The following is a 25,314-nucleotide window of genomic DNA, read 5'->3' as shown; positions in this document are numbered from 1 at the left end:
GTTTTACATCCACAGCAATGTCTGAGAGTTCTAGGCGCCAAACACCTGCCAGAAGTTGGTATTCTCAGCACAAAATAGCTGCACAGCCACTCTCGCTGGTATCCAGTAGTGGTTTCTTTAAAGCGTGAAGATTCCGGCTCTTGCGTGCTCCCTGGGCGTGTACGTATCCATTCGCAAAATGTCCATTCAAACACTTTTGCCCATTAAAAAAAATTGTTTTCTTACTGAAAGAGTTCTTTATTCCAGAAATTTATTTTTTTTTCTTTAAAGTTTTGGGTATTGGGCCCTCCCTGGTGGCACAGTGGGTTAAAGCGCAGCACTAAGAAGCAAAAGCCATTTCTGCACTAGTTTGATCCCCGCCTGCCCCGGAGGTGACCACAGGGTGCGGCAGACCTCTCCTGACCCGCCTGCTGCTCTCCTTAGCAGTGTACCTCATTGATCTGCCTGTTCTGCTCCCCCCTCTGCGTGTGGTGAATCCTCTCACCATCCCTGCACCTCTGGCCTGTACCCCAGTTCTGTATGCATAAATAAATGAAATCTTTAATAAAATTAATTAATTAATTAATTAATTAATTTTAAAAAAGTTTTGGGCATTGTGGGTTTTTTTCTTTAAGAATAATATTTTAAATAATGCTCAGACCGTTTTCTCAGCCCCAGGCAATCACCCATGTTACTTTGTCAGTGTAGTGTTTTCAAGTATTTTCTTTAAACTGGATGAGCGCGCCGCAGATTAGCCTTTACGCCAAGAGAAACTGACCCTTCCGCCGGCCACACGGCTTTGTGGGCAATCCACGGAAAGCCCCAAGTGTCTGTTTCTGACTGCCTGGACGTAACCCCGACCTTGCGTGGGCCCTGCTTCTCTCCCCAGCCTTAGGAAGCCAGCCCCTAAATGTGTCTCGCTGTCAGCCGCAGACTGCAGCCGGTGCCCATGCAGGTTTGGAGAGCTCTCGCGGACAGCTCCGGCTTCTCTGACCCCTGCTCCAAAACGCCGGCGGCGCTGTCCCCCAAACTCCCATTTCTCGTCCCGGCTCAGCAATACTGTCCGACTCCTCAGTGCCCCTCCCCTGCACGGCAACCCAAAAGTTGCCTCTGGCAGACAGCGGGGTGGGGGTGGGGCGCGTGGGGTGACCGCAGAGCTCACCTGTCCCCCTTGCCTGATGGTGTGAAGCCACCATTCTAGTACCGGTCCCGTCACATGCCTGGCGGCAAAACTCAGCCCATTTCTTTTTGCCTTGATAATATCTCATTCCTTGCTTATGTTTTCAGTTAAAAAAAAAAATGTTGCAGAATGCAACCCAGCAAAAGGGGAGGGCACCCCAGGGCAGCGCCCCGAGTTTGGGCCCCCACCATGGGCTGAGCATCCCCAGGGGACCATGAACCAGACTTCCCGAATGGGGGAGGCGGGAGGAGCAGGGTGGATACCTAAACTGAGGCGCATGAAGGAGCCACACCCCAACAGAGACGCCGGTGGGGGGGACACACGGGGGGGGGTTGCTGCCGGGCTGCACAAGGGCGCCCCCGTAATGCTGACCCCTGGTGGCCTGGAGTTTGAGTTCTGGGGTTCCCCCTGTGATCCAGCTTCCTGGGGCGACCTCAGCCCTTTCCTGTGAGACCTGGGACCGGCCACGGACTTGCTCTGGGGCTCAGCCAACCCACCCTGTGCACAGCTCGTTGTCGCTTGTCTAATGGAAATTTCTGGAGCTTGACTGGGAGCCTGTCACTTGACATCTCTCTCTCCTCCACTTCCACCAAGCAAAGATACCGTGGCACACAATGGCTCTGCTTTGTCTTTGTGCACACAGATGGCCAGGCCCTTTTAGAAAGTGCAAAACGGGGTTTCCCCTTCACAGTCTAGGGTCTCTGAGTACCCCAAGGTCCCACGGCTACAAACTATACATTAAAGGCACACTCCTTTTACGCCATATCTGCAGATACAGTGCCCAGAGCCATGGATAGTGACTGACATCTGAGGTTTAGTTTGCTTCAGCTTCTATTTAAAATGTCGGATCATGAGCTCACCTTCCCTAGGGTTCCCTCTGTGGGACTCCTGTGAAATACTGTCTGGGAGTGCACATCTTCAGAGAGGGTTTCTGTTTGCCTCGGTCAGGCATCCTGGGGATGCTGCTAACGGAGTTGCCCGGATTTCCTGGAGACGGCCACTTACTTCCCTGCTGGCTTGGATACTATACAAGATGAGGTTTCAATAAGGCTTACCCTTTAGGCTCTGGTTCTAACTCCACCTTGCCTCCCCTAAGAAGCATTCCAAAAATCTAAGGCCCAGGGAGAGGAGACGGCTACTCCACAGATGGCAAGGAGAGGTAGTTATCTGAGAGTGGTTGTCTGAATCTTGTGCTGAAGATGGCATCTTCTGAGGTGTCACAGGGTCCAGAGTGCTGTGATTGATTAGTAATGCCTGCAGGGGTCTGGGGGGAAGTGGCAGCAGTACAATCTCGTGTGTCTGTCATCTCTGGAGGTCACACATTTCTGTTTGAGAAAGCTTGGCCTTCCCTCTGTCTGAGGAAGAGGATGGTGGGATCTTGAAGGAACAATCCAGCTATTCTCATCAGACAAGTCATGGCTGTCTTAGACAACTGGTGCCTTCCCATCATGCATTGCTGGCCGGGGGCACTGTTGGGGAGTAGAGCTTATCCAACTCTTCTGGCACTTCCACGGAGGGGCAGCTTCCCCGTTTCTCCCTCTTCCTCAGGGAACAACTTGATTATGCATCCATAAGGGGACCCCACCCGTGGGAGGTGCCCTGAGCACTCCAGCTCATTTTGGGCTCCATTGCAGTGTGGGAAACACCCTCAGGAAGCCCAGGTCCTGTCCTTTAGCGATAGCGATAGCTCTGTGTGTCCATGCTACAGCCATGGCTGTACCTGCAGACTGACCGAGCACGGAGGCCCAAAGGTTGGATTTAGGCTGGATGGCAAGAGGGTGAGCTGAGGTCTCCATCCCAGCCTCTACCAGAGTCCTGCCCGAGGGCTGGTGGGGGCCTGCATGCAGGACAGAGGGGCCTTGCTTCCCTTTCCCTCCAACCCTGGTGCATCCTCGAGTTCAAGGGGGAGAGGCGAGAGCGGTCAGATGCCCAGATGCGAACAAATATCAGGAGCCTGGGTATCAAAGTACTCTGGTCTAACAACGTAGCAAGTCATTTCAAATCTATTCATGGGGGACAAACGTAAGTTTCAGAAATGGCCTTTTCTGAACAAAGGATAAAAAGTGAACCTCAAGAAATTCAGGTTGAAACAACATCTATTACAACAGGAACACAAGCACAGGGCACAACCCGAGCGCTGCCCTGAGCAGGGCCCGCGGCGCCTCCAGGCTGGGAGCAGGGCCCCCTCCTCCGGGCCCTCGCCCTGCTCCTGGGAGTGACTCTGGGGCAGGGGTGCGCCTGCCCCTGTGCCAGGGAGGAGTCGGGTCCCCTCCCGCTTTCCCAGGCCGGTGGTGCTGGGAAGCCACCTCAGGCCTGTGAGCTAGGGCGTGGTGGCTCATGCACAGAGGGCGTGGGCCCAGCCAGATGGGGATGTCAGCCTGCGGGGGCAGGACACAGGGGTGCAGGCTGCTGGTCCACCAGAGCCCCCTCGGCGGGCCTGTCACTGCCCCTTGCATTCTGACTTCACGCCCGCCTCGTCTTTCATGCCTCCCTCTCCCGTCTTCTTCTTCCCTCTCCTCCCCAGCCCCCCACCCCCTTTCTCCCTCACCACTCTCCCTTCTCAACCGCTCCCCATCTCTCCAAGGCTCTGCCTTCTGTCTCCCCCTCTCTCTCTCTTACCCTCTTCCAACTGGGCCAGCACCAGAGTCCTTCTCCATCCAGTGAGGCCCCCCACAGATGTCTCTAGGGGTCAAGACACCTTTGAGCTTGGTCCCCTTGGCGTGCGACAGCTAATTCCTTGCAAGTGGGAGATTCTCAGACTGACATCACTGGCCACAGAGAAAGCTCTGGGCCAGTAGAGCCAAGTCTCCGAAGACTCGGCCTAACCTGGACTGTGGGCCTCTGGCCTGCAGGAGCCAGCCTGTCCCATGCCTCACCAGACCTGGAGGCACGCTTGTTTATTGTGCAGCGTTGGGAGGGTGAAAGGGGTGGGGGGCTGTTGGGCGGGGGTCATGGCTAGTCCTGAGAGCTAGGTGGCCAGGCAGCTTCACTTCTTGAAGGGAATCTTCTTCAGGTTGACTGTCTTCCTACTGAACCTCCTGAATTTGTTGAAAGGATGTATTTCCTCTTCAGGTAGTTTCACTCTAGAAGTCCAAATAGGGAGAAGCAAATGCTGGGGGGAGGGGCGAGAACTGATCTTCACAGGGTCCCTGGCCTGGAGCTGTGAGGGGCGTGGCCTGGCTCTCTGGCCATGGCTCCAACCTGAGGTGGGGGCAAGGGAGTCACCCCATCAGCACCCCTTTCAGGGCATTCACAGCTTGGCTTTCTGTCTCCTGAGAACTGTGTGGTTTCACCCCTTGGCAGCACTCAAGTCCACATCACCATGGACACAGGCCAGCTGTGGGTTGACAGTCCTCGTGAGCTTCTCACAGTGAGAAAGGCAGCCGCCACCCTAAACACACGGATGGGTCTGGGCTGTGGGGTTTTGCTGCGAAGATCATGAAATGCATCAACTGCCACAGCCCAGACCACTGTGAGCAGCTCTCAGGAGCAGCCGGGACATCCCTCTGGGCAGTGTTGATAACAGGATTATCGGGGTCCCCCAGGGGTCACGGGCTGCTGGAAGCCATGGAGACACATGTGACCCCTGTGAGCGGGGGTGGAGCCAGGGGTTCTGCCGTGAGCCATACCCCTTCTGCTGACCACGGGGCTGGGGCGTCACCTACTTCTCAGGTTCAGGAGAAGGGTCCCTCTCCACCTTGTCCCACAGAGCTAAGGAGGAGAAGCTTCCTTGGATGTCTCCCGACTTTGACTTCTTGGCCAGGTCAGGGTCTTCCGGGCTAGACGCGGAGGGTGAAATGCTGCAAGGAGGCAGGGAGGGCGCGCTCAGTGCGGCTCCTCACAAGGGGCCCAGAGGCAGGCTGGGTAGGCACACGGCCCCCAGTTTACACTGCCCCTTCAAGGCCGTGTTTCTAGAGAGGAGGGGCAGGACCTCCTCCCCGAGAGGTGGGCGGAGGGAGAACCAGACCCCACTGGAGACCGGAATTGACTTCGCAGGTGGTCGGCATCTCTGGTTTCTGTTCTAGGCTGGATTCGCCCTGACTCTGTTGGGGACGCCAGACCACCCAGTACTGACCGCCCAAAAGGCCTGTGGTGGGTCCATGAGGTGAGCACAGAAGAGCAGGCCCAGGACACAGGTCATCACGCACACTGAATCATTGCATTCGAGTCCTGACCCCCAGTCCAGAATGTGACCTTATTTGGAATTAGGGTCATTGCAGACTTAATGGGTAAAGCAAAGCCGTACGGTAGAAGGCTACAGTAATGAGAACACCATGGCGTCGGAAGCGAAACAGACGCCCAGACTGAAGGAGCAGAGCTGAGCCCCGAAAGAAACCCGCACTTTCACTTTCATGGACAGTTACTCCGCAAAGGGAGAGACCAGAATACAGTGGCGAAGGAAAGTCTCCTCAGACGGGGTATTGGGAAAACAGGCAGGCACATGCCGAGAACTGGAACCAGACCCTCACAAGCACAAGACAGCAGCATTAAATGAGGCGAGGTTTAGTGAAACCAACGACAAGCCACCCTACCAGCCGGGGAGAAACACGCTTCACACCGGCAGGGGCTCGCACGAGTCACACAGAAAACAAATACCCGCCAGCCAATGGGCGGGCGCGCCACGCCAACGATTCTCCAAAGGCGACGCACAGGCGGACAAGAAGCACGGGAGAAAGTATTCGCATCACTTCTCCGCAGGGAACCGCAAATGGAAACCACAAGATCCCCCCACAGCTGTGAGAAAGGCCCGTGTCAAAAAGGCCACAGGCAGCAAGTACCGTGGAGGAAAAGGAGCCTGGATATTGCTGCGGGTCGGCCGACGGCCCCAGGCCCTCTGGAAAACGCTGTGAGGGTCCTTAACATGTGATCTGCTCCCGCAGCTCTCTCCAATAGCCAGGGAGTGTGGGAACAACCTCCGTGCCCCCCAAGGGCCGTCAGGAAGTGGGTACTGTTCCGCCGCGAAAGGAGGTGAAATGCTGCCATTTGTGACCACACGGAGCGTGGTGCTCAGTGAAGTAAGTCGGGGAGAGACAAGTACCAGATAATTTCACTCACGTGGAGCATAAAGTAACAAAACAGGAATAGACGGAATTCAGCAAAACAAATTCTAGAAATCTGGCTGCAGAACTGAGACTGCTGGGGGCGGTGGAGCAGAGGGAGGGGAGGCCCAGGGCGGGTGAAGGGCTGTGGGAAGAATGCCGTGCGGGTGGGCTGCGGCGACCTCCATCCTGAAGCATGAGTGCTCGAAACCAATGTCACGTCAACACAAGGAAAAGCAAGCCACACGGGAATGGGGTGTCCCCCCCCCCAGCACCCTGCGGTTTTCAGCAAGGGGAAGTGGGACATGAGCGTGCACAGGGGGACAAAGCCAGGCGCAGTCGCAGCCGGGGGTCACCGGGAGCAGGGGAAAGGCCCGGCGGGTCCCTCCTCGCCCCTCAGGAGGGCCGTGGCTTCCCACAGGCCTCTGGAGCCACGAGACAAAGCATTTCTGTCTAGACACCGGGTGGTGCAATGCTGAGCCCGGCTCCGCCCGGGGACCCAGGAAGGCCGTGCCCTCCTCACCCCCCCCAGCCGTGCGCGGGCCAGACACCTCCAGCTTCAGGGTGCTCCGAGCACCCCGCAGCCCTGGGACACTGGGGCTCTTGTCCCCATGACTGACAAGGGCGGAGGAGCACACGCCTGCACGGCCGCCAGGACCCCTCAGTCGTGTCTTTTCGCGTCCAGGGAGCCCCCACCTCGCGCATGCTCCAGGGCAGGGCAGCTCAGAGCTGGGCGGGGCTTCTGCCGCGGTGGGGGAGGCCCAGGAGCTTTATGGAGACCAACAGGGCCGAGAATCCGGCCCCTTCACAGCGTCTGCCCTCAGCAAATTCATCCTGCCCGCTAGCGTGGCCCACTGGACGCGCACGTGGCCCATGGCCCTCTGTGTTTGGGGCGCAAAGCCTACCGGAGGCCCTCCGAGAAGCCAAGGCCTCAAGTGGCTCGTGGGGGTGACTGGCCCCAGCCCAGGCTGCTGGTGTCCATCCCTTCTGGCCCCAGAGGTCCGTGGGCTCTCTGGGTGCTTGGGCGATGCTGGGAGAAAGGTCCAGAAAGAAGCAGGTTCCCCTAAACCTCTTCCCTTGGGCTCGCCCGCAGCACTGCGAGCCTCCCACGAGGCTCTGGGAACAAGCACAGGCAGGCGGCCCTGCGCAGCCAGCTTCTGGTCGGAACACGGCCCCTGGGGGCTCCCTGGCCAGCCTCACCCTGTCTCACCGTTGGCCATACTGCTGCCCGAGGCCTTGTCGCTCTTGGTCAGCACGGCGCGTCCTCCGCAGGGCCCCACCCCTGGAGCCACGTCCCGCTCCTTGTCCGTCGAGACCTGGCCCCAAACCGCTCGTGCGCTTTTCCGACAGCCCTTCTCGCAGTACCCCCAAATCTACAAGTAGCCTGTTTCCTGGTCCCCGAAGCAGGCCACGCCAGCCTCACCTAACCCTCCCGGGGCCTGTCGCCCCTCCTTTCCGCAGGCCTTGTACTCACCCCGCAAGCCACCTCCTCGGGGGCCGCCCCCGACTCTCGCGGGAGCGGCCTCCACTGCCACGGCCCACAGTGATGCGCGCACAGCCGCTGGCCGCCGTCTCCCGCGCCTGCTCACCTTCGGAGTCCAGTCTCCTCTCTGTTTCTCTCGTAGAGCTGAGCAGCCCGGGGGTCCTACCCCCGGGGTGATGTGTCTGACCTTCCCCTCCATCCTGCAGGGTGTCACCCTCCTAATCTCAGGGACCTCTCCCAGTCCGACTCGCCCTAGGAGTTGGTCCAACGTGGAGGTCACAGCTTCAGAGCTCCTCGGGGTGTGGCTGTCCCCCAAACCTCGTTAGGGCCAGGGAGACACTGACAGGCCCAAACTCGGCACTCAAGGGGAGGCTAGCGATGGGCATCCAGAAAGCTGGGGGCGGTGGAAGCAGCGGGTGCCGGCCTCAGCGCTGCGGGGCAGGCACACAGCCCCCACCTGTGCAGGTAACGCCTTCACCGTCAGCCCAGCGCGAACGTTGCCGTTCTGCGGTCTGCAAACCCGCCCCTGGCGCCTGGGGACCGCCTGCAGGTGGGGATTATCGCCTTCATCTTAAAGGTGAACAAAGTGAGGACTGGGCAGGCGACTCATCAGGCCCCAGTCAGCCAGCTGGTGGAGAGCAGCGCGAGCCCCGCCCCAGTGAGTTCACGCCACTGCCCAGGTTCTCTGCTTCTATCTCTAAATACAGCCTTCAGCGACTTCTGAGCGCCCAGGCTCTTCCCGGACGGGGCTGTGGGCGTCGCGAGGAGCCAGGCCTGAGCCAGCCCTTGGCGCTGCGCTCGGCTGTGCTGCGGTCTGCCTTCCCACCCCTTTCCTGCGCAAGCCCTTGACCGCCTGGAGAGCCGCCATGTCCACGCGGCCCTGCTGGCCAAGTCGCTTCAGCAGCCGGGGGCACGCACAGTATGGGGGTGGCACAGAGGCAGGGCTGCGACTGGGCCCCCACCCACACCCATCCTAAGTCTCTTGCCACGGAAACCAGCCCTGTTCAAGCCACCCCGTTTTCCCCTTTCTCCAAGCTTATGTCCCCACCACCGCCCACCCCACCCCCATTCTCCCCTGAGCCTGCAATGCCTTGAGTCAGATTCCAGCAGGTAGGCTGACTGGCCTGCAGGTCGAGCCCAGCTCCCCAACGCTGGCCCCTCTTCACCTACCTCCCTTCCCCTCACCCCCAGTCTCCCCTTTACCTAAATTTGTAGTCCTCAGGCAGGAAGTGGCCGGCTTTGCAATCCTGCCGTGCTCTGAAGATCTGTTTCAGCAGATTCTGCCGGCTGTAGCCGTAACCATTCAAGACACAGCCCCCAAAGAGGAGCTTCCCCCCAGCGAACATCTGTGGACAGACAGGGGACCTGAAGCCAAGGCCCTCAGCGCACTGGCACCACGATTCAGGACCGGAGGGCTGCAGCCCTCAGAACTTGAGCCAAAACCCAGGCCTTTCACTGGTGACTCCAGGAAGGGGTACTGCCTCCCTGAGTCGGCAGTGAGGCCCCCCCACAAGTCAGAGGGCATCCCCACCCTCTCACCCTTTGCCCCCTGCCAATGGGACCAGCTCGCCAAGTCCTCCCAGACCCCCAAAGAGTCTCTTCCTGCTCAGAGGGCCCCACAAAGCCCATCTACAGCCCCCACCACCGGCCGCCCTGATGATCGTGCCAGGGGCCGGGGGGCCCACGGCAACCCCCCAGGCCGGTGCTCACCAGGATCATGCCCTGCAGCACGGCGTGCTTCCTCACCAGCAGGGGCGGGTCCTTCTGCAGGGGGCTGTCCAGGTCGTAGCGCAGCAGGCGGTAGGGGTCACGCTGGCACTGCCGCAGAGAAAGCGCGTGTCCCCTCCCCTGCCTGGCACACTTGACCCCACAGCTTCCCAGATGCTCAGCCAGGCCTCCCTCTGAGGTATCCCCCAACCGGCCTCCCCACTCCCAGCCCCGGGGTCCCCCCCGGCCGGGCCGGGACCCACCTGGATGCAGGGCGAGCCGCGGCCCTGCTGCCTGTGGCTGTACAGGGTGTCCAGCAGCCACTGCAGTTGCGCTGTCACGGTGGGGCTCTGGCTGGAGATGATGCCGAACACCAGGATCTGGTTGGGGTCTCGGGGCGCGGCCAGGAAGCGCTCCAACTCCACGTCGGAGACCTGGGGCGGCCTCACTAGGCACCTGCAGCCTGCCCTGGTGTCTTCCTTGCGGATGAGCTTCCGCAGCACCAGCGGGCAGTCAGAGGGTGGCGCTGCCCACCTGGTGGGGCTGCGGGGCGCTTCTCGGGCCTTCCTGCTGGGGGTTGGAGGGAACAAGTGGGTGGGGTGCTCAGGGACCCTGCTCCTCCTCCCCAGGCCTCTCCAGACAGACCAGGGGTCAGGTCTGCACACAGCTGTGTCTGTGCCGCTGCCAGCTTGCAGCGCCAGCCCCTCGCATGGGCTTCTGACGCTGGGCCTCCGTTTCCTCAAGGGCAAAATGGGAATAAGTGATTCATTCACGGGTGCCCTTAGCCAACAAACTCTGGAGGCACTTTAAGTCCTTTCTTTTGTCCTCTAGACCACATCCAGCCTCGGAGCTAGACTATCAGCTTCACATTCCAGAAAGCCCAGCATCCGACCACTTTTCCTGCCTCTCATGCCATCCTAGTAGCTGGGAGTTCCACGTGTTCTGAGTTTGGAGCATTTTGCTCAGTGGAGTGAACTGTCTCCCACAGCAGAGTAAAGATGCAATAGAGACTCACTGAGCATGCCGACCGGCAGCACACGCCACAAGGGTGTCCGCAGCCAGCAGCACAGAGCGGCTCAGTTAACTTTGTGGCAACCTGGTAATCTGCTGGCCAGAAACTGTCATCACTGCTACAGGTCAGAGAGCAGAAAGTTCTCAGCAGTCTGTGGTGGCTGCTCAAGTTCACAGGGTCCCGAAGAGGCCAGGCCACCCTGAGGCAAGAGCCGTGCAAGCGGGTTACCACTCTGAACTTCCCCCGGCTGTGTGACACTCGCTAAGCAACTCAGTGTCTCTTAGCCTAGAGCCTGAAAGTCTGGGGCAGGTGGAAGGGGACGTGTTAGACCCCCATACTGCGTGGGTCTATTAATCGCAACTTTCTGAGGACCGATCCAATCAGGGACCTGAATATGGGGACACTAAGCCATAATGTTTGAGTAGAAAATATGGGAGAACCTTCCTGTTATAACGTTGGATCAGAAAAGAACTTTTGTGATTATGACTCATGTCGCTTCTCGGCCTCCTGGCTAAGATCAAGTATAGTGATTATGACTCAGAAGTTGAAAAATCAGTATAGAAAAAGACTTCTAATTCAACCACACGCACACACACACAAACCCACCACCAAAACCTGAGGGGACGCTCTCATGGCAGAGAGGAAAGACCAGTGACCCGCAGAGAGACGGAGCTGCGGCTCCTCACAGGCAGGTGACCGAGCTCCCCACTAAAGAATGAACTGAAGGAAGAAATGAATTTTAAAAGTTAGTAACAAGAAATGTTATGGGTCATTGACACAATTCACAGCAAAAGACACAACTCACAGAAAATGATACAGAAATTATTTTTATTCTAGAGAGGTTGGAGGAGAGGTCCCCGAGAGCGGCCAAGCAGGGAATTCCCACACGTCCCCCCAAAACACAGCAGCACGGCTGGCGAAACACCAGGAGAAGTGAGCCAGAATCGAGCTACATGTGTGTTGGGAATACGAGGCTGGCTAAACATTTCAAGTTCAACCACATAATTGCCAGTAACGGTAGAATGAAGGAGAAATCACAGGTTCATCTCAAATAGCAGAACCTATCTGATAAAATTCAGTGTCCATTCATGATTTTTTGAAAAGCCCCTACCAGGCTAGAAATAATAGGGTACTTTAATAAAGAGGGGGCCCCTTCGTAACGGGCCTCGACAAAAATACTCTACAGTTGGATAGTGAGACACCGAAAGAGTTTACTCTGAGAGTGTATGGAATTAAATGCTTTTGTGCCAGATGATAAGGCCTCAAGCCAGTAACTGAAGCTTACAACTTAAGACACTAGAGAAAGAACAAAAGAAGCAGAAGGAAGATAAAAATACAGAGTGGCAGTAAGAGGCAGCGAAGATGGAAAGTCAAGAGGCCAAGAAGATAAGCGAGAAAGATCTGGCAGAACTGTAACCAGACTGACAAGACGGAAGGGACACAGGTGCCGTGGCGGCCCTGTCACGGCAGCCACGCGGGCACCAGAAAAGGCGGGGCACTGGCCACCGCCGGACAGGACCAAGAACTTGGGACAAACAGGTCAATTGCTTTAAAGGCACAAACTAACACAATTCCTCGAGAAAAACAAATGACCTAAATAGCCCTAGATTTCGTAAACCGTTCAGTCTTCCAACACAGGGAGGTCGACAAGCGGACGAGAGAACCCAAGGAGCCACTTGGCACAGGGCTCTCTCCAAGATGGGGAGACGGCGGAGGGCGCTCAGGCCCTGCAGCCATGGGGGCGGCAGGACCCGAGGTGGCTGGCAGGGGGCGCGGCGGCGTGGTGTGGGGCGCGGCAAGGCCGCAGTGCAGCACTGTGGCACTGGCGACCACCATTTCAGAAGACGTGCCATGCAATATTCCCTTGCCTTTTTCTTAACACATTAAAAATACAGAAGTCTGGGCTCTCCCTGCTGGCGCAATGGGTTAAAGCACGGCATTATGAAGCTCGCGGAAACCACTGCAACTTAAGTTCGATCCCCGGCCAGGGAGCTGACCCACATGGCGCGGCAGACCTCTCCTGACCGGCCGCAGCTCCCCTCAGCAGTGGACTTTGTCAATCTGTTTGCTCTGCTCCCATTCTGTCTCTGGTGAATCCTTTTACCCACCACACCTCTGGCCTGTACCCCAGTTCTGTAAGCATAAATAAATACTTTAAAAAAAAATGTAGAAGCCACTGGGCTCGCCCAGGGAAAAGGCCTGCAAGTAGGACCAGAGGGGACCCACCCCCCAGTTCTCCAACCTCACCAACCCGTCCCACGAGTAGTTCTCTCCAAGCCCTACCACCCCACTATGGCCCGAGTTGCCCCGTGCCCACTTCTGCGGTGCCCCTGCCGCCCCAGGGTTTCCACTGCCAGGGAGGCCTCTCTGTTGGAACCCCGTGACCCCCGCTGCGGGCCTGCTCCCGGGCAGCGTCTGACACACTGGAATGGGAAGACACAAGAAGAAGCCGACCTGAGGGCGGCTCTGGACCGGATCTTGGCTGGCTTCTTCCGAGCAGGGCTCACAGGAGCAGACCGCGGTTCTTCCTTGGAAGACTCTGTAATCGAGGAGGCAGGTCGGAACGACTGAGATCGTAATAAAATTTCTGAGTATAAATTTGGCCTGGTGCCCCGGTCCGGATAGGGCCCGGGTTTTATCCTGGCTTGACCGATTTCTGCCTCTTCCTTTACGGGATATTGTATGGTGAACAGGCCTGTGAATGGGAGACAGTGCTGTCAGCTTTGCCACAGCCTGGCCCGCAGCCTCACTGGGTGGCCTGCAGGAGGCCCCTCTCAGCTGGCCAGCCACACCGCCTTCACCCTCCTGCGTATGCTCCCCTGGGCAACCTTGCCCAGCCCCATTTGCTCCGTGCTCCGAGTCTCGCGCAGCTCGTGGGTCCGTAAACGCTGGATAATGTCGGAACAAATCAACTTTGTTTCTGTTCACTCTTCAAGACCAGCTTCGGTCCCTCTCCCCCAAGCACTGGGTTTGGTGCAGCTCTGCGTCCTGCAGCGCACTGACAGTGGGGGAGGCGCAGCCACTCTGCGCCCTTCCCTGACAATGCTGTTCCCTGTCTCCAGGTTTAAGTCGTTGCCATCTACTTCCTTTGCTGTATTATGCGCCTTTGTATTCTTATTTTTGCTTTCCCTGTGAGACTGGAAAATGTCTGAGGCCAGAGACTTTTTCCTGTATTCACACACCAAGCATGTACTGCGTAGTGGGCCCAGGCATACAGAGGGGCCCAAACAGGGCTCCCTGCCTCTGGGGATGCCTCGCAGTGACAAGGTACAGACAGGGAAAATGCGCAAAGACGTGTTCACAGTGCTGGGGGCGGGGGGGACTTAAAACTGGAGCATGTCTAACGGGCTACAGCAGCCGGGGGGGCAGTGTGGCCCCTCTGCTGGGGAAGCCAGGGAAGGCTTCCTGGAGGAGGGTGGCTGAACTGAATGTTTAGGAGCAGGAAAAACTCCGGTGAGGCCTCGGTGGGAGCGCAGCCCCTCTGTGCTCAGTCGGGGTGGCATGCAGCAGGCCATCAGGATTAAGGGGAGCCCAAATGTAGAAGGGGGTCCTTAGACCACCCAAACGGGCCTAGGGTAAGTGTGGGCCTGCCGGGAACGGGCTGGCGAGGCGGCTGCTTTCCTGGTTTGGCAAGATCCTCCACAACCAGGTGAGGGGAGCAGGGGCTGCAAAAGGCCGGTGGGTGATGGGGGATGGAGCCGGAAGGTGAACGAGGTGCAGGGGCGGGGCAGGAGACACCTACAACCATGAGAGGCCTGGGGAAGTACAGGTGGCGAAGACTGCAGTTGGCGGAGGCCCCCTGAGCCCTGAGGCCCCAGCGAGCTCCTCCAGCAGCCTGAGCCTGGACCCCGGCTAGCCGCGGGGGCAGCACCTTCCCGGGGGGAGCGGGAGGAAGGCCCCCAACGGCAGTGTGCAGTCTGCACGCCAGATGGGCCGTCACCCACCTCTGCCCCTTACCTGCCGCCAGCAAGATGGAATTCATGAACTGGGACACCGTCTTCTGAAACCGCTTCTTGATGTCCGCCAGGGCTCGGCTCATCTTGGACGCCTTGTCGTCCAAGTTGCTGGTTCTCTGGGTCGGCTGGGGAGAGGCCGAGGGGAGGGCTTTGTCACCTGCCCGAGAGCCTGCCCGCCTGGGCACAGCGGAGGCCTGGCTCTAGTCTGGAGGGGTGCCCGGCCCCCACCTGGCAGCCCCCCAGTCCAGGTGTTCTTGCCGGCTTGGCCCAACCTGATGCAAATGCCCCCTCCTTGGAGGGTTTTCCCTGAGTCTACTAGAGAACTGTGCCTGGCCCCGACCCCACAATCCTCTGCAGCCTGAAGACAGGCGCTGTTGGCCTTTTATGAAGCAATTGTGCCTGAGCAGGAGAGGGCAGGAGCTGGGTCTCTGCTGTGTCTGTCTGTCCTGCGGGAGGTGCACAGGGGATGCTCACTGCATCACGGGTAACTGGGCGGCCAGTGGCCCTCCGTGCCTGCCGTCCAGGGCCTCCTCCATCCAGCTGCCGGAGCCCAGTCCAGCTGCTGCGGCCCTCAGCTGAGAAACTGCCTGGTTAGGGTCCCTGCGGGGCACAAAGGCCCAGGCCCCCTGCTGGGGTTATCCTGGACTGCCAGCCGGAGCCTCTGCTGGGGCTGTCCTGGAGTCCAGCCTCTCCTGCTGGGGCTCCCACTGTGGAGTTCATGGCAGGCAGGGTCTGACTTTCCTCACCGCGGCCAGTTTCCTCTCCCAGCAATGGTCCTCTGTGCTAAAGGTGCACACAGGCTCATTTCCGTCCATGGTGCCCTGGGTCCCGGCAATTGTGGAACTTTTCTTCCCTTAGCTTGGTGAGCTGCTTGTAGGCAGGAACTATGCTCCGACATCTGCCCCGAACACAGAGGGGGCCATGCCTTCTGTGGACATGATGCCTCTGGGGGAGCCCCGGGGGGCTGGGGGAGGGGAGCGCCTTCAGATTTTCTGAACTAGACTCAGCCTCCGCAGCCTCTGTACCCTGCAGCAGGATCTGGGGAGGAAGCCCCACTTAACAGCAAGCCTCCACGTCCCTCTGACTGCTGGCCCCAGTCGCTGGGCTAACTTTAGTGATTTGTGTTGACCCAGCCTTCTTCCAGAAAGGATGGAGGCAGCACTCCGATGACTAAAGTGTCTAAGCTGAGGCACAGCCTCACGGCTAGAACACAACCTGGGTGGACGAGGGAGTGGGGGAGGGTCACACTGCCCAGCCCGGTCTCTCCCATTCCTGGAAACTGCGTTACTGTTTCCATTTAAGACAACACTACTGCCTCATCCTTTGGCCAGGAGCTGGACTCGACCCCACCCCCAGCTGCCAGGGTGGACATGATGCCCAAGCCTGTCCAGTGGGAGCAACGCACAGTCCAAGCCACAGGGAGCGTTTCAGGCATAGGCACTTCGGACAGCCAGTGACGCTGGCGTCACTTCTACTGGAGTGCGCCCTCTTTCTCTTGGGGAGACCAGCCCTGGTCTCCTGAAGATACGCATGACTGGTTTTCACTCTAAAGAGAGACGTGCACCCCCACCCCCACCCCCACCCCAGGAGAATAAAGCGAAAAAAGAGGAAAGCAGAGCCAAGAGGCGAGATCTGTTGGATGCAGTCGAGAGCCTGGATCCAACCATGCCTGAAGCTGCATGTCGATAAATTTTTCAGTTTCCTGAGCCAACAGCCTCTTTTGAAGCATAGGCTGGTTTTACTCCACTCTGTTTGAAAAGACAACTTAACAAAGGTAATACTAAGGGCAGGTAGCAAATGACCACTAAAGTCCACGAGGCAGAGGAGGAGCTGGGCCTCTCTGGACAGAGCTAGGACAGAAGGAACAAAGGTGCTGAGGCACAGAGAGGCGACCCCGCTGAGACGCCAGGCGGCTGGGGCCTCGCCTGCTTTGCCTTACCCGTTTATCTTGAGTTATCCCATGGGGACAGTTGGTGGCGGACACAGTGAGTTTTACTGTCTCCTGCAGGGAGGTGAAGGTCACCACCATGGAGTCCTGCCCCAGCATGGTCAGCTTCATTTGCTCATTTACCTGCGGGAGAAAGCAGCAGCAGGCTGTGGCCTGACCGGTGCCCGCCCCCCCGACCTGATGCACCACAAGGACAAACGCTTCTTGACTTGGAGCTGAGGAAACACAAGCTCTTTCTGGCTCTAATGTTGCAATTTAGCTTTCCCGGAGAAGACAAAAGAGCTGCAATCTCTCTCTCCGGTTAGCAAAAAACAGAGTGATGGGGCCCTCCCTGGGGGCGCAGCGGGTTAAAGCGCAGCACTAAGAAGCTAAAGCCGCTTCCGCATCAGTTCAATCCCCGCCTGCCCCGGAGGTGACCACATGGGTGGCAGACTTCTGACCCACCCACTGCTCCCCTCAGCACTGTACTTGGTTGATCTGCCTGTTCTGCTCCCCACTCTGTCTCTGGTGAATCCTCTCACCCTCCGCATCTCTGGCCCACACCCCAGTTCTGTGTGAATAAATAAATAAATCTTAAAAACAAAAAACAGAGTGATGCCTCTTGCCCTGCTCCTTTCCTTCCCATCCCCCGCTAGGGACCAACCAGAGCGAGCCCCTGGGGACTGGCGGCAAGTCGGCCTGGTCTCGGCAGAGCTGGGTGGGGGTGTAGCCCAGGTCGGAATCCGGCCGAATTCAGGGCTGAATCAGGCCGGTGTGTCTGCCCCGCACCAGGCCTGACTTCAAGCCTGGCTCCACGCGGTGCAGAGCTGCCTTGGGAAGAGGAGCTGCCTTCCTGCACCCCCTCCTGCGGCGGGTGGGCAGATGCAAAAGGGAGCACAGCGTGGGGTGGACCATAGTGCCCAGCGCCCACTCCCCAGGCACCAAGACATGTCCCTGCCCTGAAGGAGGAGCTACCCTTCCCCCACTTCGGAAGGTGGGAGTCCCAGAGGACACAGCGGGAGGGTGGGCTGCCTTTAGGGCCACTCACACCCTCCTTGGGTGAGCCCGGGCCCACCCGCTCCCTGCTAGCAAGCCTCTGACCCTCTCTGAAGCTCGGCTGAAGCAGGTGAAAGCTATCAGGGCAGGGGTGGGACAGAGCAGGAAGTGTCGTCACAGGCCATGAAAGCCGATCCAGAGGGAGCAGGGCCCCCACATGCTCATGTTGGGGGTTACTTATCGGGCCGACCCAAGGGCCTGGAGTCGGGGCTCTGCCTGCTGCCGGGCCATGCCTCCTCTGGTCATCCGGGTCTCTGGCCAGCTCCACCTCAGGCTCCTCGGACCAGGACCACGCCGGGGGGCAGCCGCCCTCTCCTCGCACCCGTCCACTCTGTGGCTGAGGTCCACGCTGGATAATACCCTCCTGGGCGAGCCCTTTCCTCGCGCTCTGGTCTCAGCTCGTCCCCCGCTAGGCAGGCGCATCTGGTCCAGGAGTGTCTTCTTGGCAAGTCTTCTGCTATCTTCAAATTTTGTAGACCCTTCTCCCTTGAAAGAGACCCTGCCCCTGCCCCCTCCTGTTTTCCCTCTAGAAAACAGAGCGTGGAGCACGTGGACAGAGTTCACCGGTCAGTGTAGCCGCCCCCCGTCATTCCCCGTAGTTCTCACAAAAGCAGCGTGGGCAGGAGGGCCTGTGCTCAGACGCCACAACCACGCCTCAGAGAAGCTGAGGCTTTCGCCACGCTGCGCAGCCAGGTTCTGGCGAAGGGGCCCCAGCATGTGGCTCCTCAGCCGCTCCCCGCAGCTCTCTGTCCACCGGGTCTCGTGGTGCGTGGCATGGGCCGCCTGCAGCCACAGGGAGGCCGTGGCCCAGCCAGGGAGCTTAAGACGAAAGCCCAATACCCGCCGAAGCAGAGAACACGGACTTGGCCCCACTTCATACTCGCGAAAACCACAGCAGAGCCAGGGATCGGGGTTTCCTGGCTCTGGAAGCTCCACGGGTGGGGCTGAGCGCAGGGCGCGAGAGCCCCTCCCTGAAGGAGCGTGTGGCCAGTGCCCGGTCTGGGCTGTGGGAGCTCTGAGGCCAGAGGGGGTGGGGGCGGGGGTGCCGCAGAGGAGGGGGCTCTGCGCCAGCGTTCGAGGAGGGGACGCCGCACGGACAGCGGTTGGAGGAGGCGCGCGTCAGGCCGGGAAAGCTGTGCCCTAGAGGCCTAACAGGAAAGGCTCTGTGCGGGGTGAGGTGGGAGCTGAGGCCCGTGTGTGTGCCAAGAGGCTTCCCCACTCTTACTGGGGGGCTCCTCACTTCACCCACTTGACGACACAGCTGTGCTGTCGCTGAACCCCGACAGGTAGCTCTGCTCTGACCCCGTTTCCCTGACCTCTCACGTGCCTCTCTCCAGAGGTCATTCCTCTTCCTGTCCCCAGGTCAGTGACCTCAGCGGGGGCAGCTTCGCCTCCAGGGACATTTGGCGATGTCAGGCGACCTCTCAGTCACACCACTGGGGAGGGCCCGGGGTGCCGCCAGGGGTCCTCCCACGCAAGAGGGCAGTAGCGCGAGGTCGAGCGATCTGGCTTTAGCTGAGGTGACCAGCACGCTGCATCGCTTTATTAACAAATTAATCAGGTCACTGTTTAAGGCGAGTGCGTCAACATGACTGTTTAAAGTTTGTTGGCGAGTGGCTGACTGAGCCAGCAGAGCGAGCGTGGGTCTGCGTCTCGGGAGACACCTCTGACTCCCACGCAGGCTTTGACCTTACCCGCTGCGGAGCATAAATACTAAACCGAGGGGGCGAGTATAGACTTGCTGACCGTCCCCCTGGCAGGAGTAGGCGTAACGTAAGACTGTCAGCCAGAACACCGGCTGCGTCCCGAGACAGAGGGTGTCTCCTACCACCAGCAGCGAGCACAGGGAGACGGCGGGCCGGGAGAGGGCGGCGCGGCGGCCAGCTGGTGCGGTCGGCGGGTGACGAGTCTGCGCAGCCGGCCCTGGGCGACTGGCCGCCGCCCTGGGAGCTTCCGACGGACGCCAGCTCCGGAGGGCAGTGCCTGTCCTTCGGGGAGTCCTGTGGCCTGCGTGGGCCAGCCTGGGAGGCTGCCCGTGCCTGCGGCCTTACCTTGTATTCCAGGGAGAGCAGGGTCTCCGTCTTGGAAGCCCAGCTCCACTTGTGCACTACGTAGCCCTTGTGGTCGCTGGTGGTCCCGCCTTCCTCGTCCAGTATCAAGACGTAAGGGCAGCTACGAGAGACGCAGCGTGAGCGGCCACAAGCCCCGCGGCAGGCAGTGGCTGCAGGCTGCAGGGCGCTGCTCCAGCCGGAGCAGTGGCGGGTGCCCGCAGGTCCCCTGCTTCTCCGCATACTGGGGCCTGAGGGCCTTCACCAGCTCTGCTGCTGGGGGCAGTCTGCCGGGAAAGGCAGGCCAGGGGCGGGGGACAAAGCTCAGAGAGACCCAAGAGGGGAGAAACGAGCGTGTGCCCTGTTGCCCCGGGGCCCGAGGCACAGGGGGCCGGAACTCTCAGGGCACGAGTCACCCCCACTGCGAGCGGCTCCCCGCAGAGTCCGGGCAAAGGCAAGGCTTGGCTGACAGGAAGGGAAGACCCCTCGGAAGCGGCGGCCACGGCCGCCCCGTCCTGGTGCAATGCATTCACGAACAGCCTCCCTGCGTCTGGCCAGCAGTCAGGGTGTGGTGCTCAGGGTGCAAGTGGCACAGGACGTGGGGTCTGGCCCTCCCTGCCGGCTGCGAGTGGACCCACTCAGCCGGGCCGGGCCTCAGGAACCTACTTCCCTGCAAGCCTTCTCCTGGCTGCTCGACTTCCCTGGCCTCTGCCTTCCCTTCTTCAGGGACTCCGAGTTGCCACCCGCCAGCACCCTTCTGCCGGGGCTGAGACGCTGCTGCGGGGCCTGGCCCCGACCCACTCACCGAGCCTTGAGGTTGTAGTGGACGCAGCCCTGGCCTTCTGCGTTCAGCAGGGCCAGGAAGGAGAACGTGGGCATGTCGTTGAAGAGGAAGGTGACAGCTCTCCCTCGGCAGCACGTCGGGATCTGGCACACAGCGATGTTCCCGGACGGGTAACTGGCAGGAATGGTCAAGCAGAGCTAACACAACACTCCCCAGGCCTTGTCCCCAGATGCCCGTGGAAACAGTCCGCAGACCAGGGAGCATCACCCCGCCTTCAAGACCCCCGCATTTTGCTAAGTCCCTGCGTGACTGCGGACCGTGGGCCGGGGCAGCTGGATCTGGTTTCCTTCCTCGCGCCCGCGGGGGCAGGTAGTGTTGTCTCCGAACCTATGACGAGGCTTCCCCTGAAGCCAAGGGGTTTCCTAGGAGGCAGGGCTTCCGGAGCGAAACCAGAAGTCTCAGGCTAACCGGGACAGACGGTTCACCCTCCCCGAGGACCCCGGGGCGCAGAGCACTGACCCCCCTCGCGTCACACCGCAAGGAAGCGGAAGCAGCAGAGCCAGGACCCCAGCCTCTGAGGTCAGTGGTGTTTTGTTCTTTCCTTCTTTTTTCTTAAAGATTTATTTATTTATGCATACAGAACTGGGGTACAGGCCAGAGGAGCAGGGGCGGTGAGAGGAGTCACCAGGGACAGAGTGGGGAGCAGAGCAGGCAGATAGAAGCACACTGCTGAGGGGAGCAGAGGGCGGGTCAGGAGAGGTCTGCCGCGCCCTGGGGGTCCCCTCCCTGCCCGGGGATCCAACTCGCACGGAGGTGGCTGCACCAGCTTGCTTTGCTGCGCTCTAACCCGTTCTGTGGCCAGGGAGGCCTCGGTGGTATTTCTACTACTGGCAGTGCCTCCGACCTCACTGAGAGCCCAACAAATCCCGAGAGGAGCAGCGCGGGACAGAGGGCCGGGAACAGGGAGGCGTCTACCGTGTGTATCTTCACGCAGAAAAGCCTTTGAGGGAAGTCTGGCGGAGACTCAGCGGCTGAGGAGAAAGCGGCAGGGGACGCCAACAACTGGTGAAGTGAACGCCTGGGCCCTGCGGGGCGAGCGCCAGCCCATCAGGTCTCAGACGGCTCCTCACCCAGGGGCAGAAATGGCGCCTTGCCGAGCGCCGCCCAGCAATCTCCAGGAAGTCAGCTGCTGGGCTGGGGCTCCATTGGGAACCTGAAGAGAAGGGGGTGTCTTCCGAACATTCTCTCTACTCAAGAGGGGGCATGTGAACAGGAAATCTCTTTCTAGACCACCAGCAACGAAGTCCTCATCGTATGACAGAAAAAAGTGAGGCCCAGAGAGAAGTGGCTGGTGCGGGATCGCCACGCACTCGGCCCAGAACCCAGGCCTCTTGGGAGCCGCAAAGAGAAGGCTCATTCACGGCCAGGATGTGACCTAGGTTTGGGGTGCGCTCCCCCACACTGGTCCCTCTGACTCAGCTTATTCGCAGACACGGCCTCTCAGGGAGCCCAGGAGATGACCCATTCGAAGCGGTGAAGCGTCGGGCAACGGGGCAGGGAGCCCCAGGACGCTTGGCAAGCAGCAGCTGCCCTGGAAGGCGCTAGAGCGTTCGTCACCGCGGGCCCTTTGGAGCTGAGCACAGCGTGATGAATGGATTCATTTACGGTCAGAGACCATAGGGCGCCTTGACAGGGCGCTTAAATCCTGAATTCTCCGCTGGGTGGAGAGGAGGGCTAAGGAAGCCAGGAGGGCTGTTGTGGCTGAGTGGCCCCCGGAGAGAGCTCAGAGAGCCACCCTCTCCTCCACCCTCAGGGGACCCTGTGCCCAGTGGTCTCATGAGTCAAACGAGGCCCCCCTCAACCACCCCTTTCCTGCTGTCAGCTGGAAGCAATGAAAGACACAAAGAAGGACGCTGGAGAGAGGCCCCTGGTGAAGGCGAGGAGGCAGCCCTGGCCCCACCCAGCAGACCCTCTGGGGACCTCGGGTCACCCTACTCCCACAGGAGGGGCTGTGCCAGAACACCTAGTCTCTCCTCTTCGGCATCTCACCCACTGCAGGCGACAGAACTTGCCCCCAGGCTCTGCCCTCTCTGGCCTCAGGCCCGGAGCCAGGCTGCCAGACAGGGTGCACATCTGGGCCCTGGCACAGCCTGTTGAGAGCAGCCTGGGGCGGGGGGTGACAGGACCCTGCGAGGAATACAGGGGTCCCGGCGACTTCCTGCTCCACTGCTTCCCACCCTGGGATTGCCCAGAGGGTGCTGGATCGCTGCCCACATTCAAACTCCTTTCTCTTGTTTAGAAGAAACAATCCAGCTACAGCTGCCCCTCTAAGGCGTGGTGGCGCCTCCATCCGCTCCAGTAACGCTCCACGGGAGCCTCAGTAAACATCTACGACCAAGAAAATACTCCCACTCCCTTCACCCCAAGGTGCGCGGAGTCCTCCAAGGAGGATCTGCCTGGAGGGGTCCAGAATCAGACACCCAGGCCCCAGAGAGGCCGCGGACCCGGCGAGCCCCTGCGACCACAGCGGACACCGCAGCAGCACGCGTGAGTGTGCCTGTCTGGGAGAGGGTCTCTGGCTTTCTCCAGATCCGCAAGGAGAAAATATGACCCTTTGGGTCAGTCCCACACCCCAGGGGGGCCCATACTCATGAACACAGGCAAGCGGGGTGTGTGCTGGTGGGGGGCTCTCAGGTTCAGATGCCAACTACATGGACCTTTGGGACAAAGCAGGTAAGAACCGCAGGTTTAGCCACTGAGCCAGGAACAGAAAGACGAAAATCCCACCCCCGAGGATAGAGGGCATCCTGCCCCCTCCTTTCCGTCTTGCACCTCGGCGGGCCCAGCCTGCGCGCACGAGCCGCCCAGCCCGCCGGGCACGGACACTCTCACAGCGCTGTCCTGAGCTAGAGGCCGGGCCTCGGCGTTTCTTGCTCTGACCTTCCGGTCTCGCCTGGCAAACTCTTAATACCCTGAGGCCCAGTCACCAGGTTGCTCTGATCCATCAAAGTGGACACGCAGACTTGTGCCAACCCGGGAGGGCTGTCGGCTGAGCCGCAGGGAGACGGGGCAGCACCAGGCCAAAGGATACTAGACGAAGGAGGAGCCGTCATAGAAGCTGTAGTGCAGCTTGGTGGACTTCTTGGGCATCTTCAGCTCCTGAGAATACCGACCGAAGTGAGCGTGGTGGGCGGAGGCGACGGGGTACTGGAGGGCAGGAGCAGCAGCCTGAGCTCCTGAAGAGTGGTAGTGATGGGGGCTGGGGGCCTGCGCGTCCCCTTTGGGGGCTGACCCTGGATGAAAGGGCATTTTTGCCCTGTAGTTGCGAATGAATGTGGGGTAGAAGACATTCCTTCCTCGCCAGGAGACCCTCTCAGCTTCTCTGCAGGGAAGGAGACCAACAGATCACCCTGACACGCCCTCACCAAGCTCTGCGGCTCCCTCCCGCGCCGTCCGATTCCCTTACCCCACCCCATTTCTCTACCCCTAAAAAGCAGCCCTGGTTTTGGTCTTTAGAGCTGGGCCTAAAGCAGCCCAGCAGGGGCCGAGAGGGCCAGCTCAGCACCTGCACTGGCCTTCAGGCGTCAGGGTCCCGCGACCCGGTGAGGCCCCGGCCCCCCGACCTGTACTCAAAGGCCCGAGAGCCTCAGGAGACATCAACGCTTAGGCGTGACCGGGTCTTAGACCCTGTGGCCCATGGCCCAGGCCTCAGGAAAATGCAGACCGTGTTACTAGGGCTTGTGGGTCCTCGAAAGTCTAAAAAACACGAACTAGCCAGGTGGATGATTTTGCTTTGAGCGGTGCTCCACTTCTCGTGGGAGAATGTCTGACAATTAAGAAACCAGCGCTCGGGGCACAAAGGCTGCAAGCTGTGGGCAGCCTCACGAAGGGGCCTCCTTCCTCCAGTGTGGGGAGGCAGAGCGCACCGGCCCGGGCCAGGCGCCAGGCAGAGGCACCTCATTTATGCCTTACCCACCTGCTGGGGCTGCCTCAGTTTCCTCATCTGCAACACGGGCATATATCCCGTCTTCCCCATAAGGCCAAGTGAGGACTGAAAAGGATTGTGAGCGGGCAAGGACTAGGAGCCAGGGTGCCTGCGAGGGGCACCCGTCGCCCGCCGCGAGCCCTGGTGGCCCCGAGGCGTCCTCACCTCCGGCGGGACTCGTCCCTGCCTGGGGTTGCCCCACGCACATGGTGACGGCCGAGCCTTCCCTTCCCGCCCTCCGAGGTGCTCACATGTGGCGACACATCTCCTGCAGCTTCTCCCGGGCCTCGGGGCAGGGGTCGTTGATCTCCATGATGTCAGAGGCCGAGGCTGCTCCCCGCTGCAGCGGTGACGTGGCCGAGTCTTCAAAATACTTTGATTTGCCTGTAGGTGGAGGTGAAGAGGGAGAGGAGGGTTTTAGAAAATGGTTTCTTAACCAGATGAGGGCAGGGGGAGCTGGGCAGCAACACCCCTGATTAACTGGGAGCATCGTTTCTGCTTCCTGGGGGGACAGAAATTCCTGGCAGGCTACTTATACAAAACAGAGATGTCACTCTGGGGGCCTCGCAGTGTGTGTTGGGCGGTGAGTTGGGCAGTGGTGAAGGCGGCTGCGTCTCCCACGGGTGGCCTGGTTCTCTGGGCAAAAAGGCCCTACAATATACTGTCCAGGCTGGGAGCTTTTTGGATTTGAAAGTGGACACATCTGATCACTGCCAAGACGTCAGCATGAGCCAGGACACCCTGAGCAAGATGGGGCACCCGGCAACTCGTAACCTGTCGGGACGATGAGCCCCTCTGCAGCAGACATCCGTGACAGTAACTTATTTATTCATGGTACAGAACAGGGTACAGGCCAGAGGGGTGGGGGTGAGAGGATTCACCAGGACAGAGTGGGGAGCAGAACAGGCAGGTGGACTGAAATACACTGCTGAGGAGCGCAGCGGGCGAGACAGGAGAGGTCTGCCGTGCCCGTGGGTCAGCTTCCTGGCCGGTGATCGAACTCTGCTTCGGTGGCTGTGGCCAGCTTCACAGCGCTGCGCTGTAACCCACTGCGCCACCAGGAAGGGCCCTGTGCCAGTAACTTCTAAACACCAAAAAGAACCCAGAGAAATGTCACGCTCCTGAACATCTAGGCCAGTGAGGACGTGCAACATCAGG

General features: G+C 59.7%; 1 protein-coding gene across 1 annotated transcript in view; it reads right to left on the bottom strand.

Moving 5' to 3' along the window:
• Positions 1 to 4,820: 4,820 nt before the first annotated feature.
• The window catches only part of LOC101633364 (chromosome unknown open reading frame, human C3orf20), a 26,784-nt gene continuing 6,290 nt past the window's right edge, over positions 4,821 to 25,314 (bottom strand). The window contains exons 5-16 of the mRNA XM_004692213.1: positions 24,408 to 24,540; positions 23,263 to 23,553; positions 20,193 to 20,345; positions 19,391 to 19,511; positions 16,296 to 16,427; positions 14,358 to 14,481; positions 12,851 to 13,095; positions 12,786 to 12,790; positions 9,652 to 9,955; positions 9,392 to 9,499; positions 8,885 to 9,027; positions 4,821 to 4,959 (exon numbers count right to left, since the gene is read on the bottom strand). Of these exons, the coding sequence (XP_004692270.1) occupies positions 4,821 to 4,959; positions 8,885 to 9,027; positions 9,392 to 9,499; positions 9,652 to 9,955; positions 12,786 to 12,790; positions 12,851 to 13,095; positions 14,358 to 14,481; positions 16,296 to 16,427; positions 19,391 to 19,511; positions 20,193 to 20,345; positions 23,263 to 23,553; positions 24,408 to 24,540 (1,898 nt within the window). The remainder of the gene's footprint in view (positions 4,960 to 8,884; positions 9,028 to 9,391; positions 9,500 to 9,651; positions 9,956 to 12,785; positions 12,791 to 12,850; positions 13,096 to 14,357; positions 14,482 to 16,295; positions 16,428 to 19,390; positions 19,512 to 20,192; positions 20,346 to 23,262; positions 23,554 to 24,407; positions 24,541 to 25,314) is intronic.

The sequence above is a fragment of the Condylura cristata genome, unplaced genomic scaffold (assembly GCF_000260355.1).
Source record: "Condylura cristata isolate star-nosed mole 26May11 unplaced genomic scaffold, ConCri1.0 scaffold00033, whole genome shotgun sequence".
NCBI lineage: Eukaryota > Metazoa > Chordata > Mammalia > Eulipotyphla > Talpidae > Condylura > Condylura cristata.
Note: the sequence above shows the minus strand (reverse complement) of the source record. Positions and strands in the feature narration are given on the sequence as shown.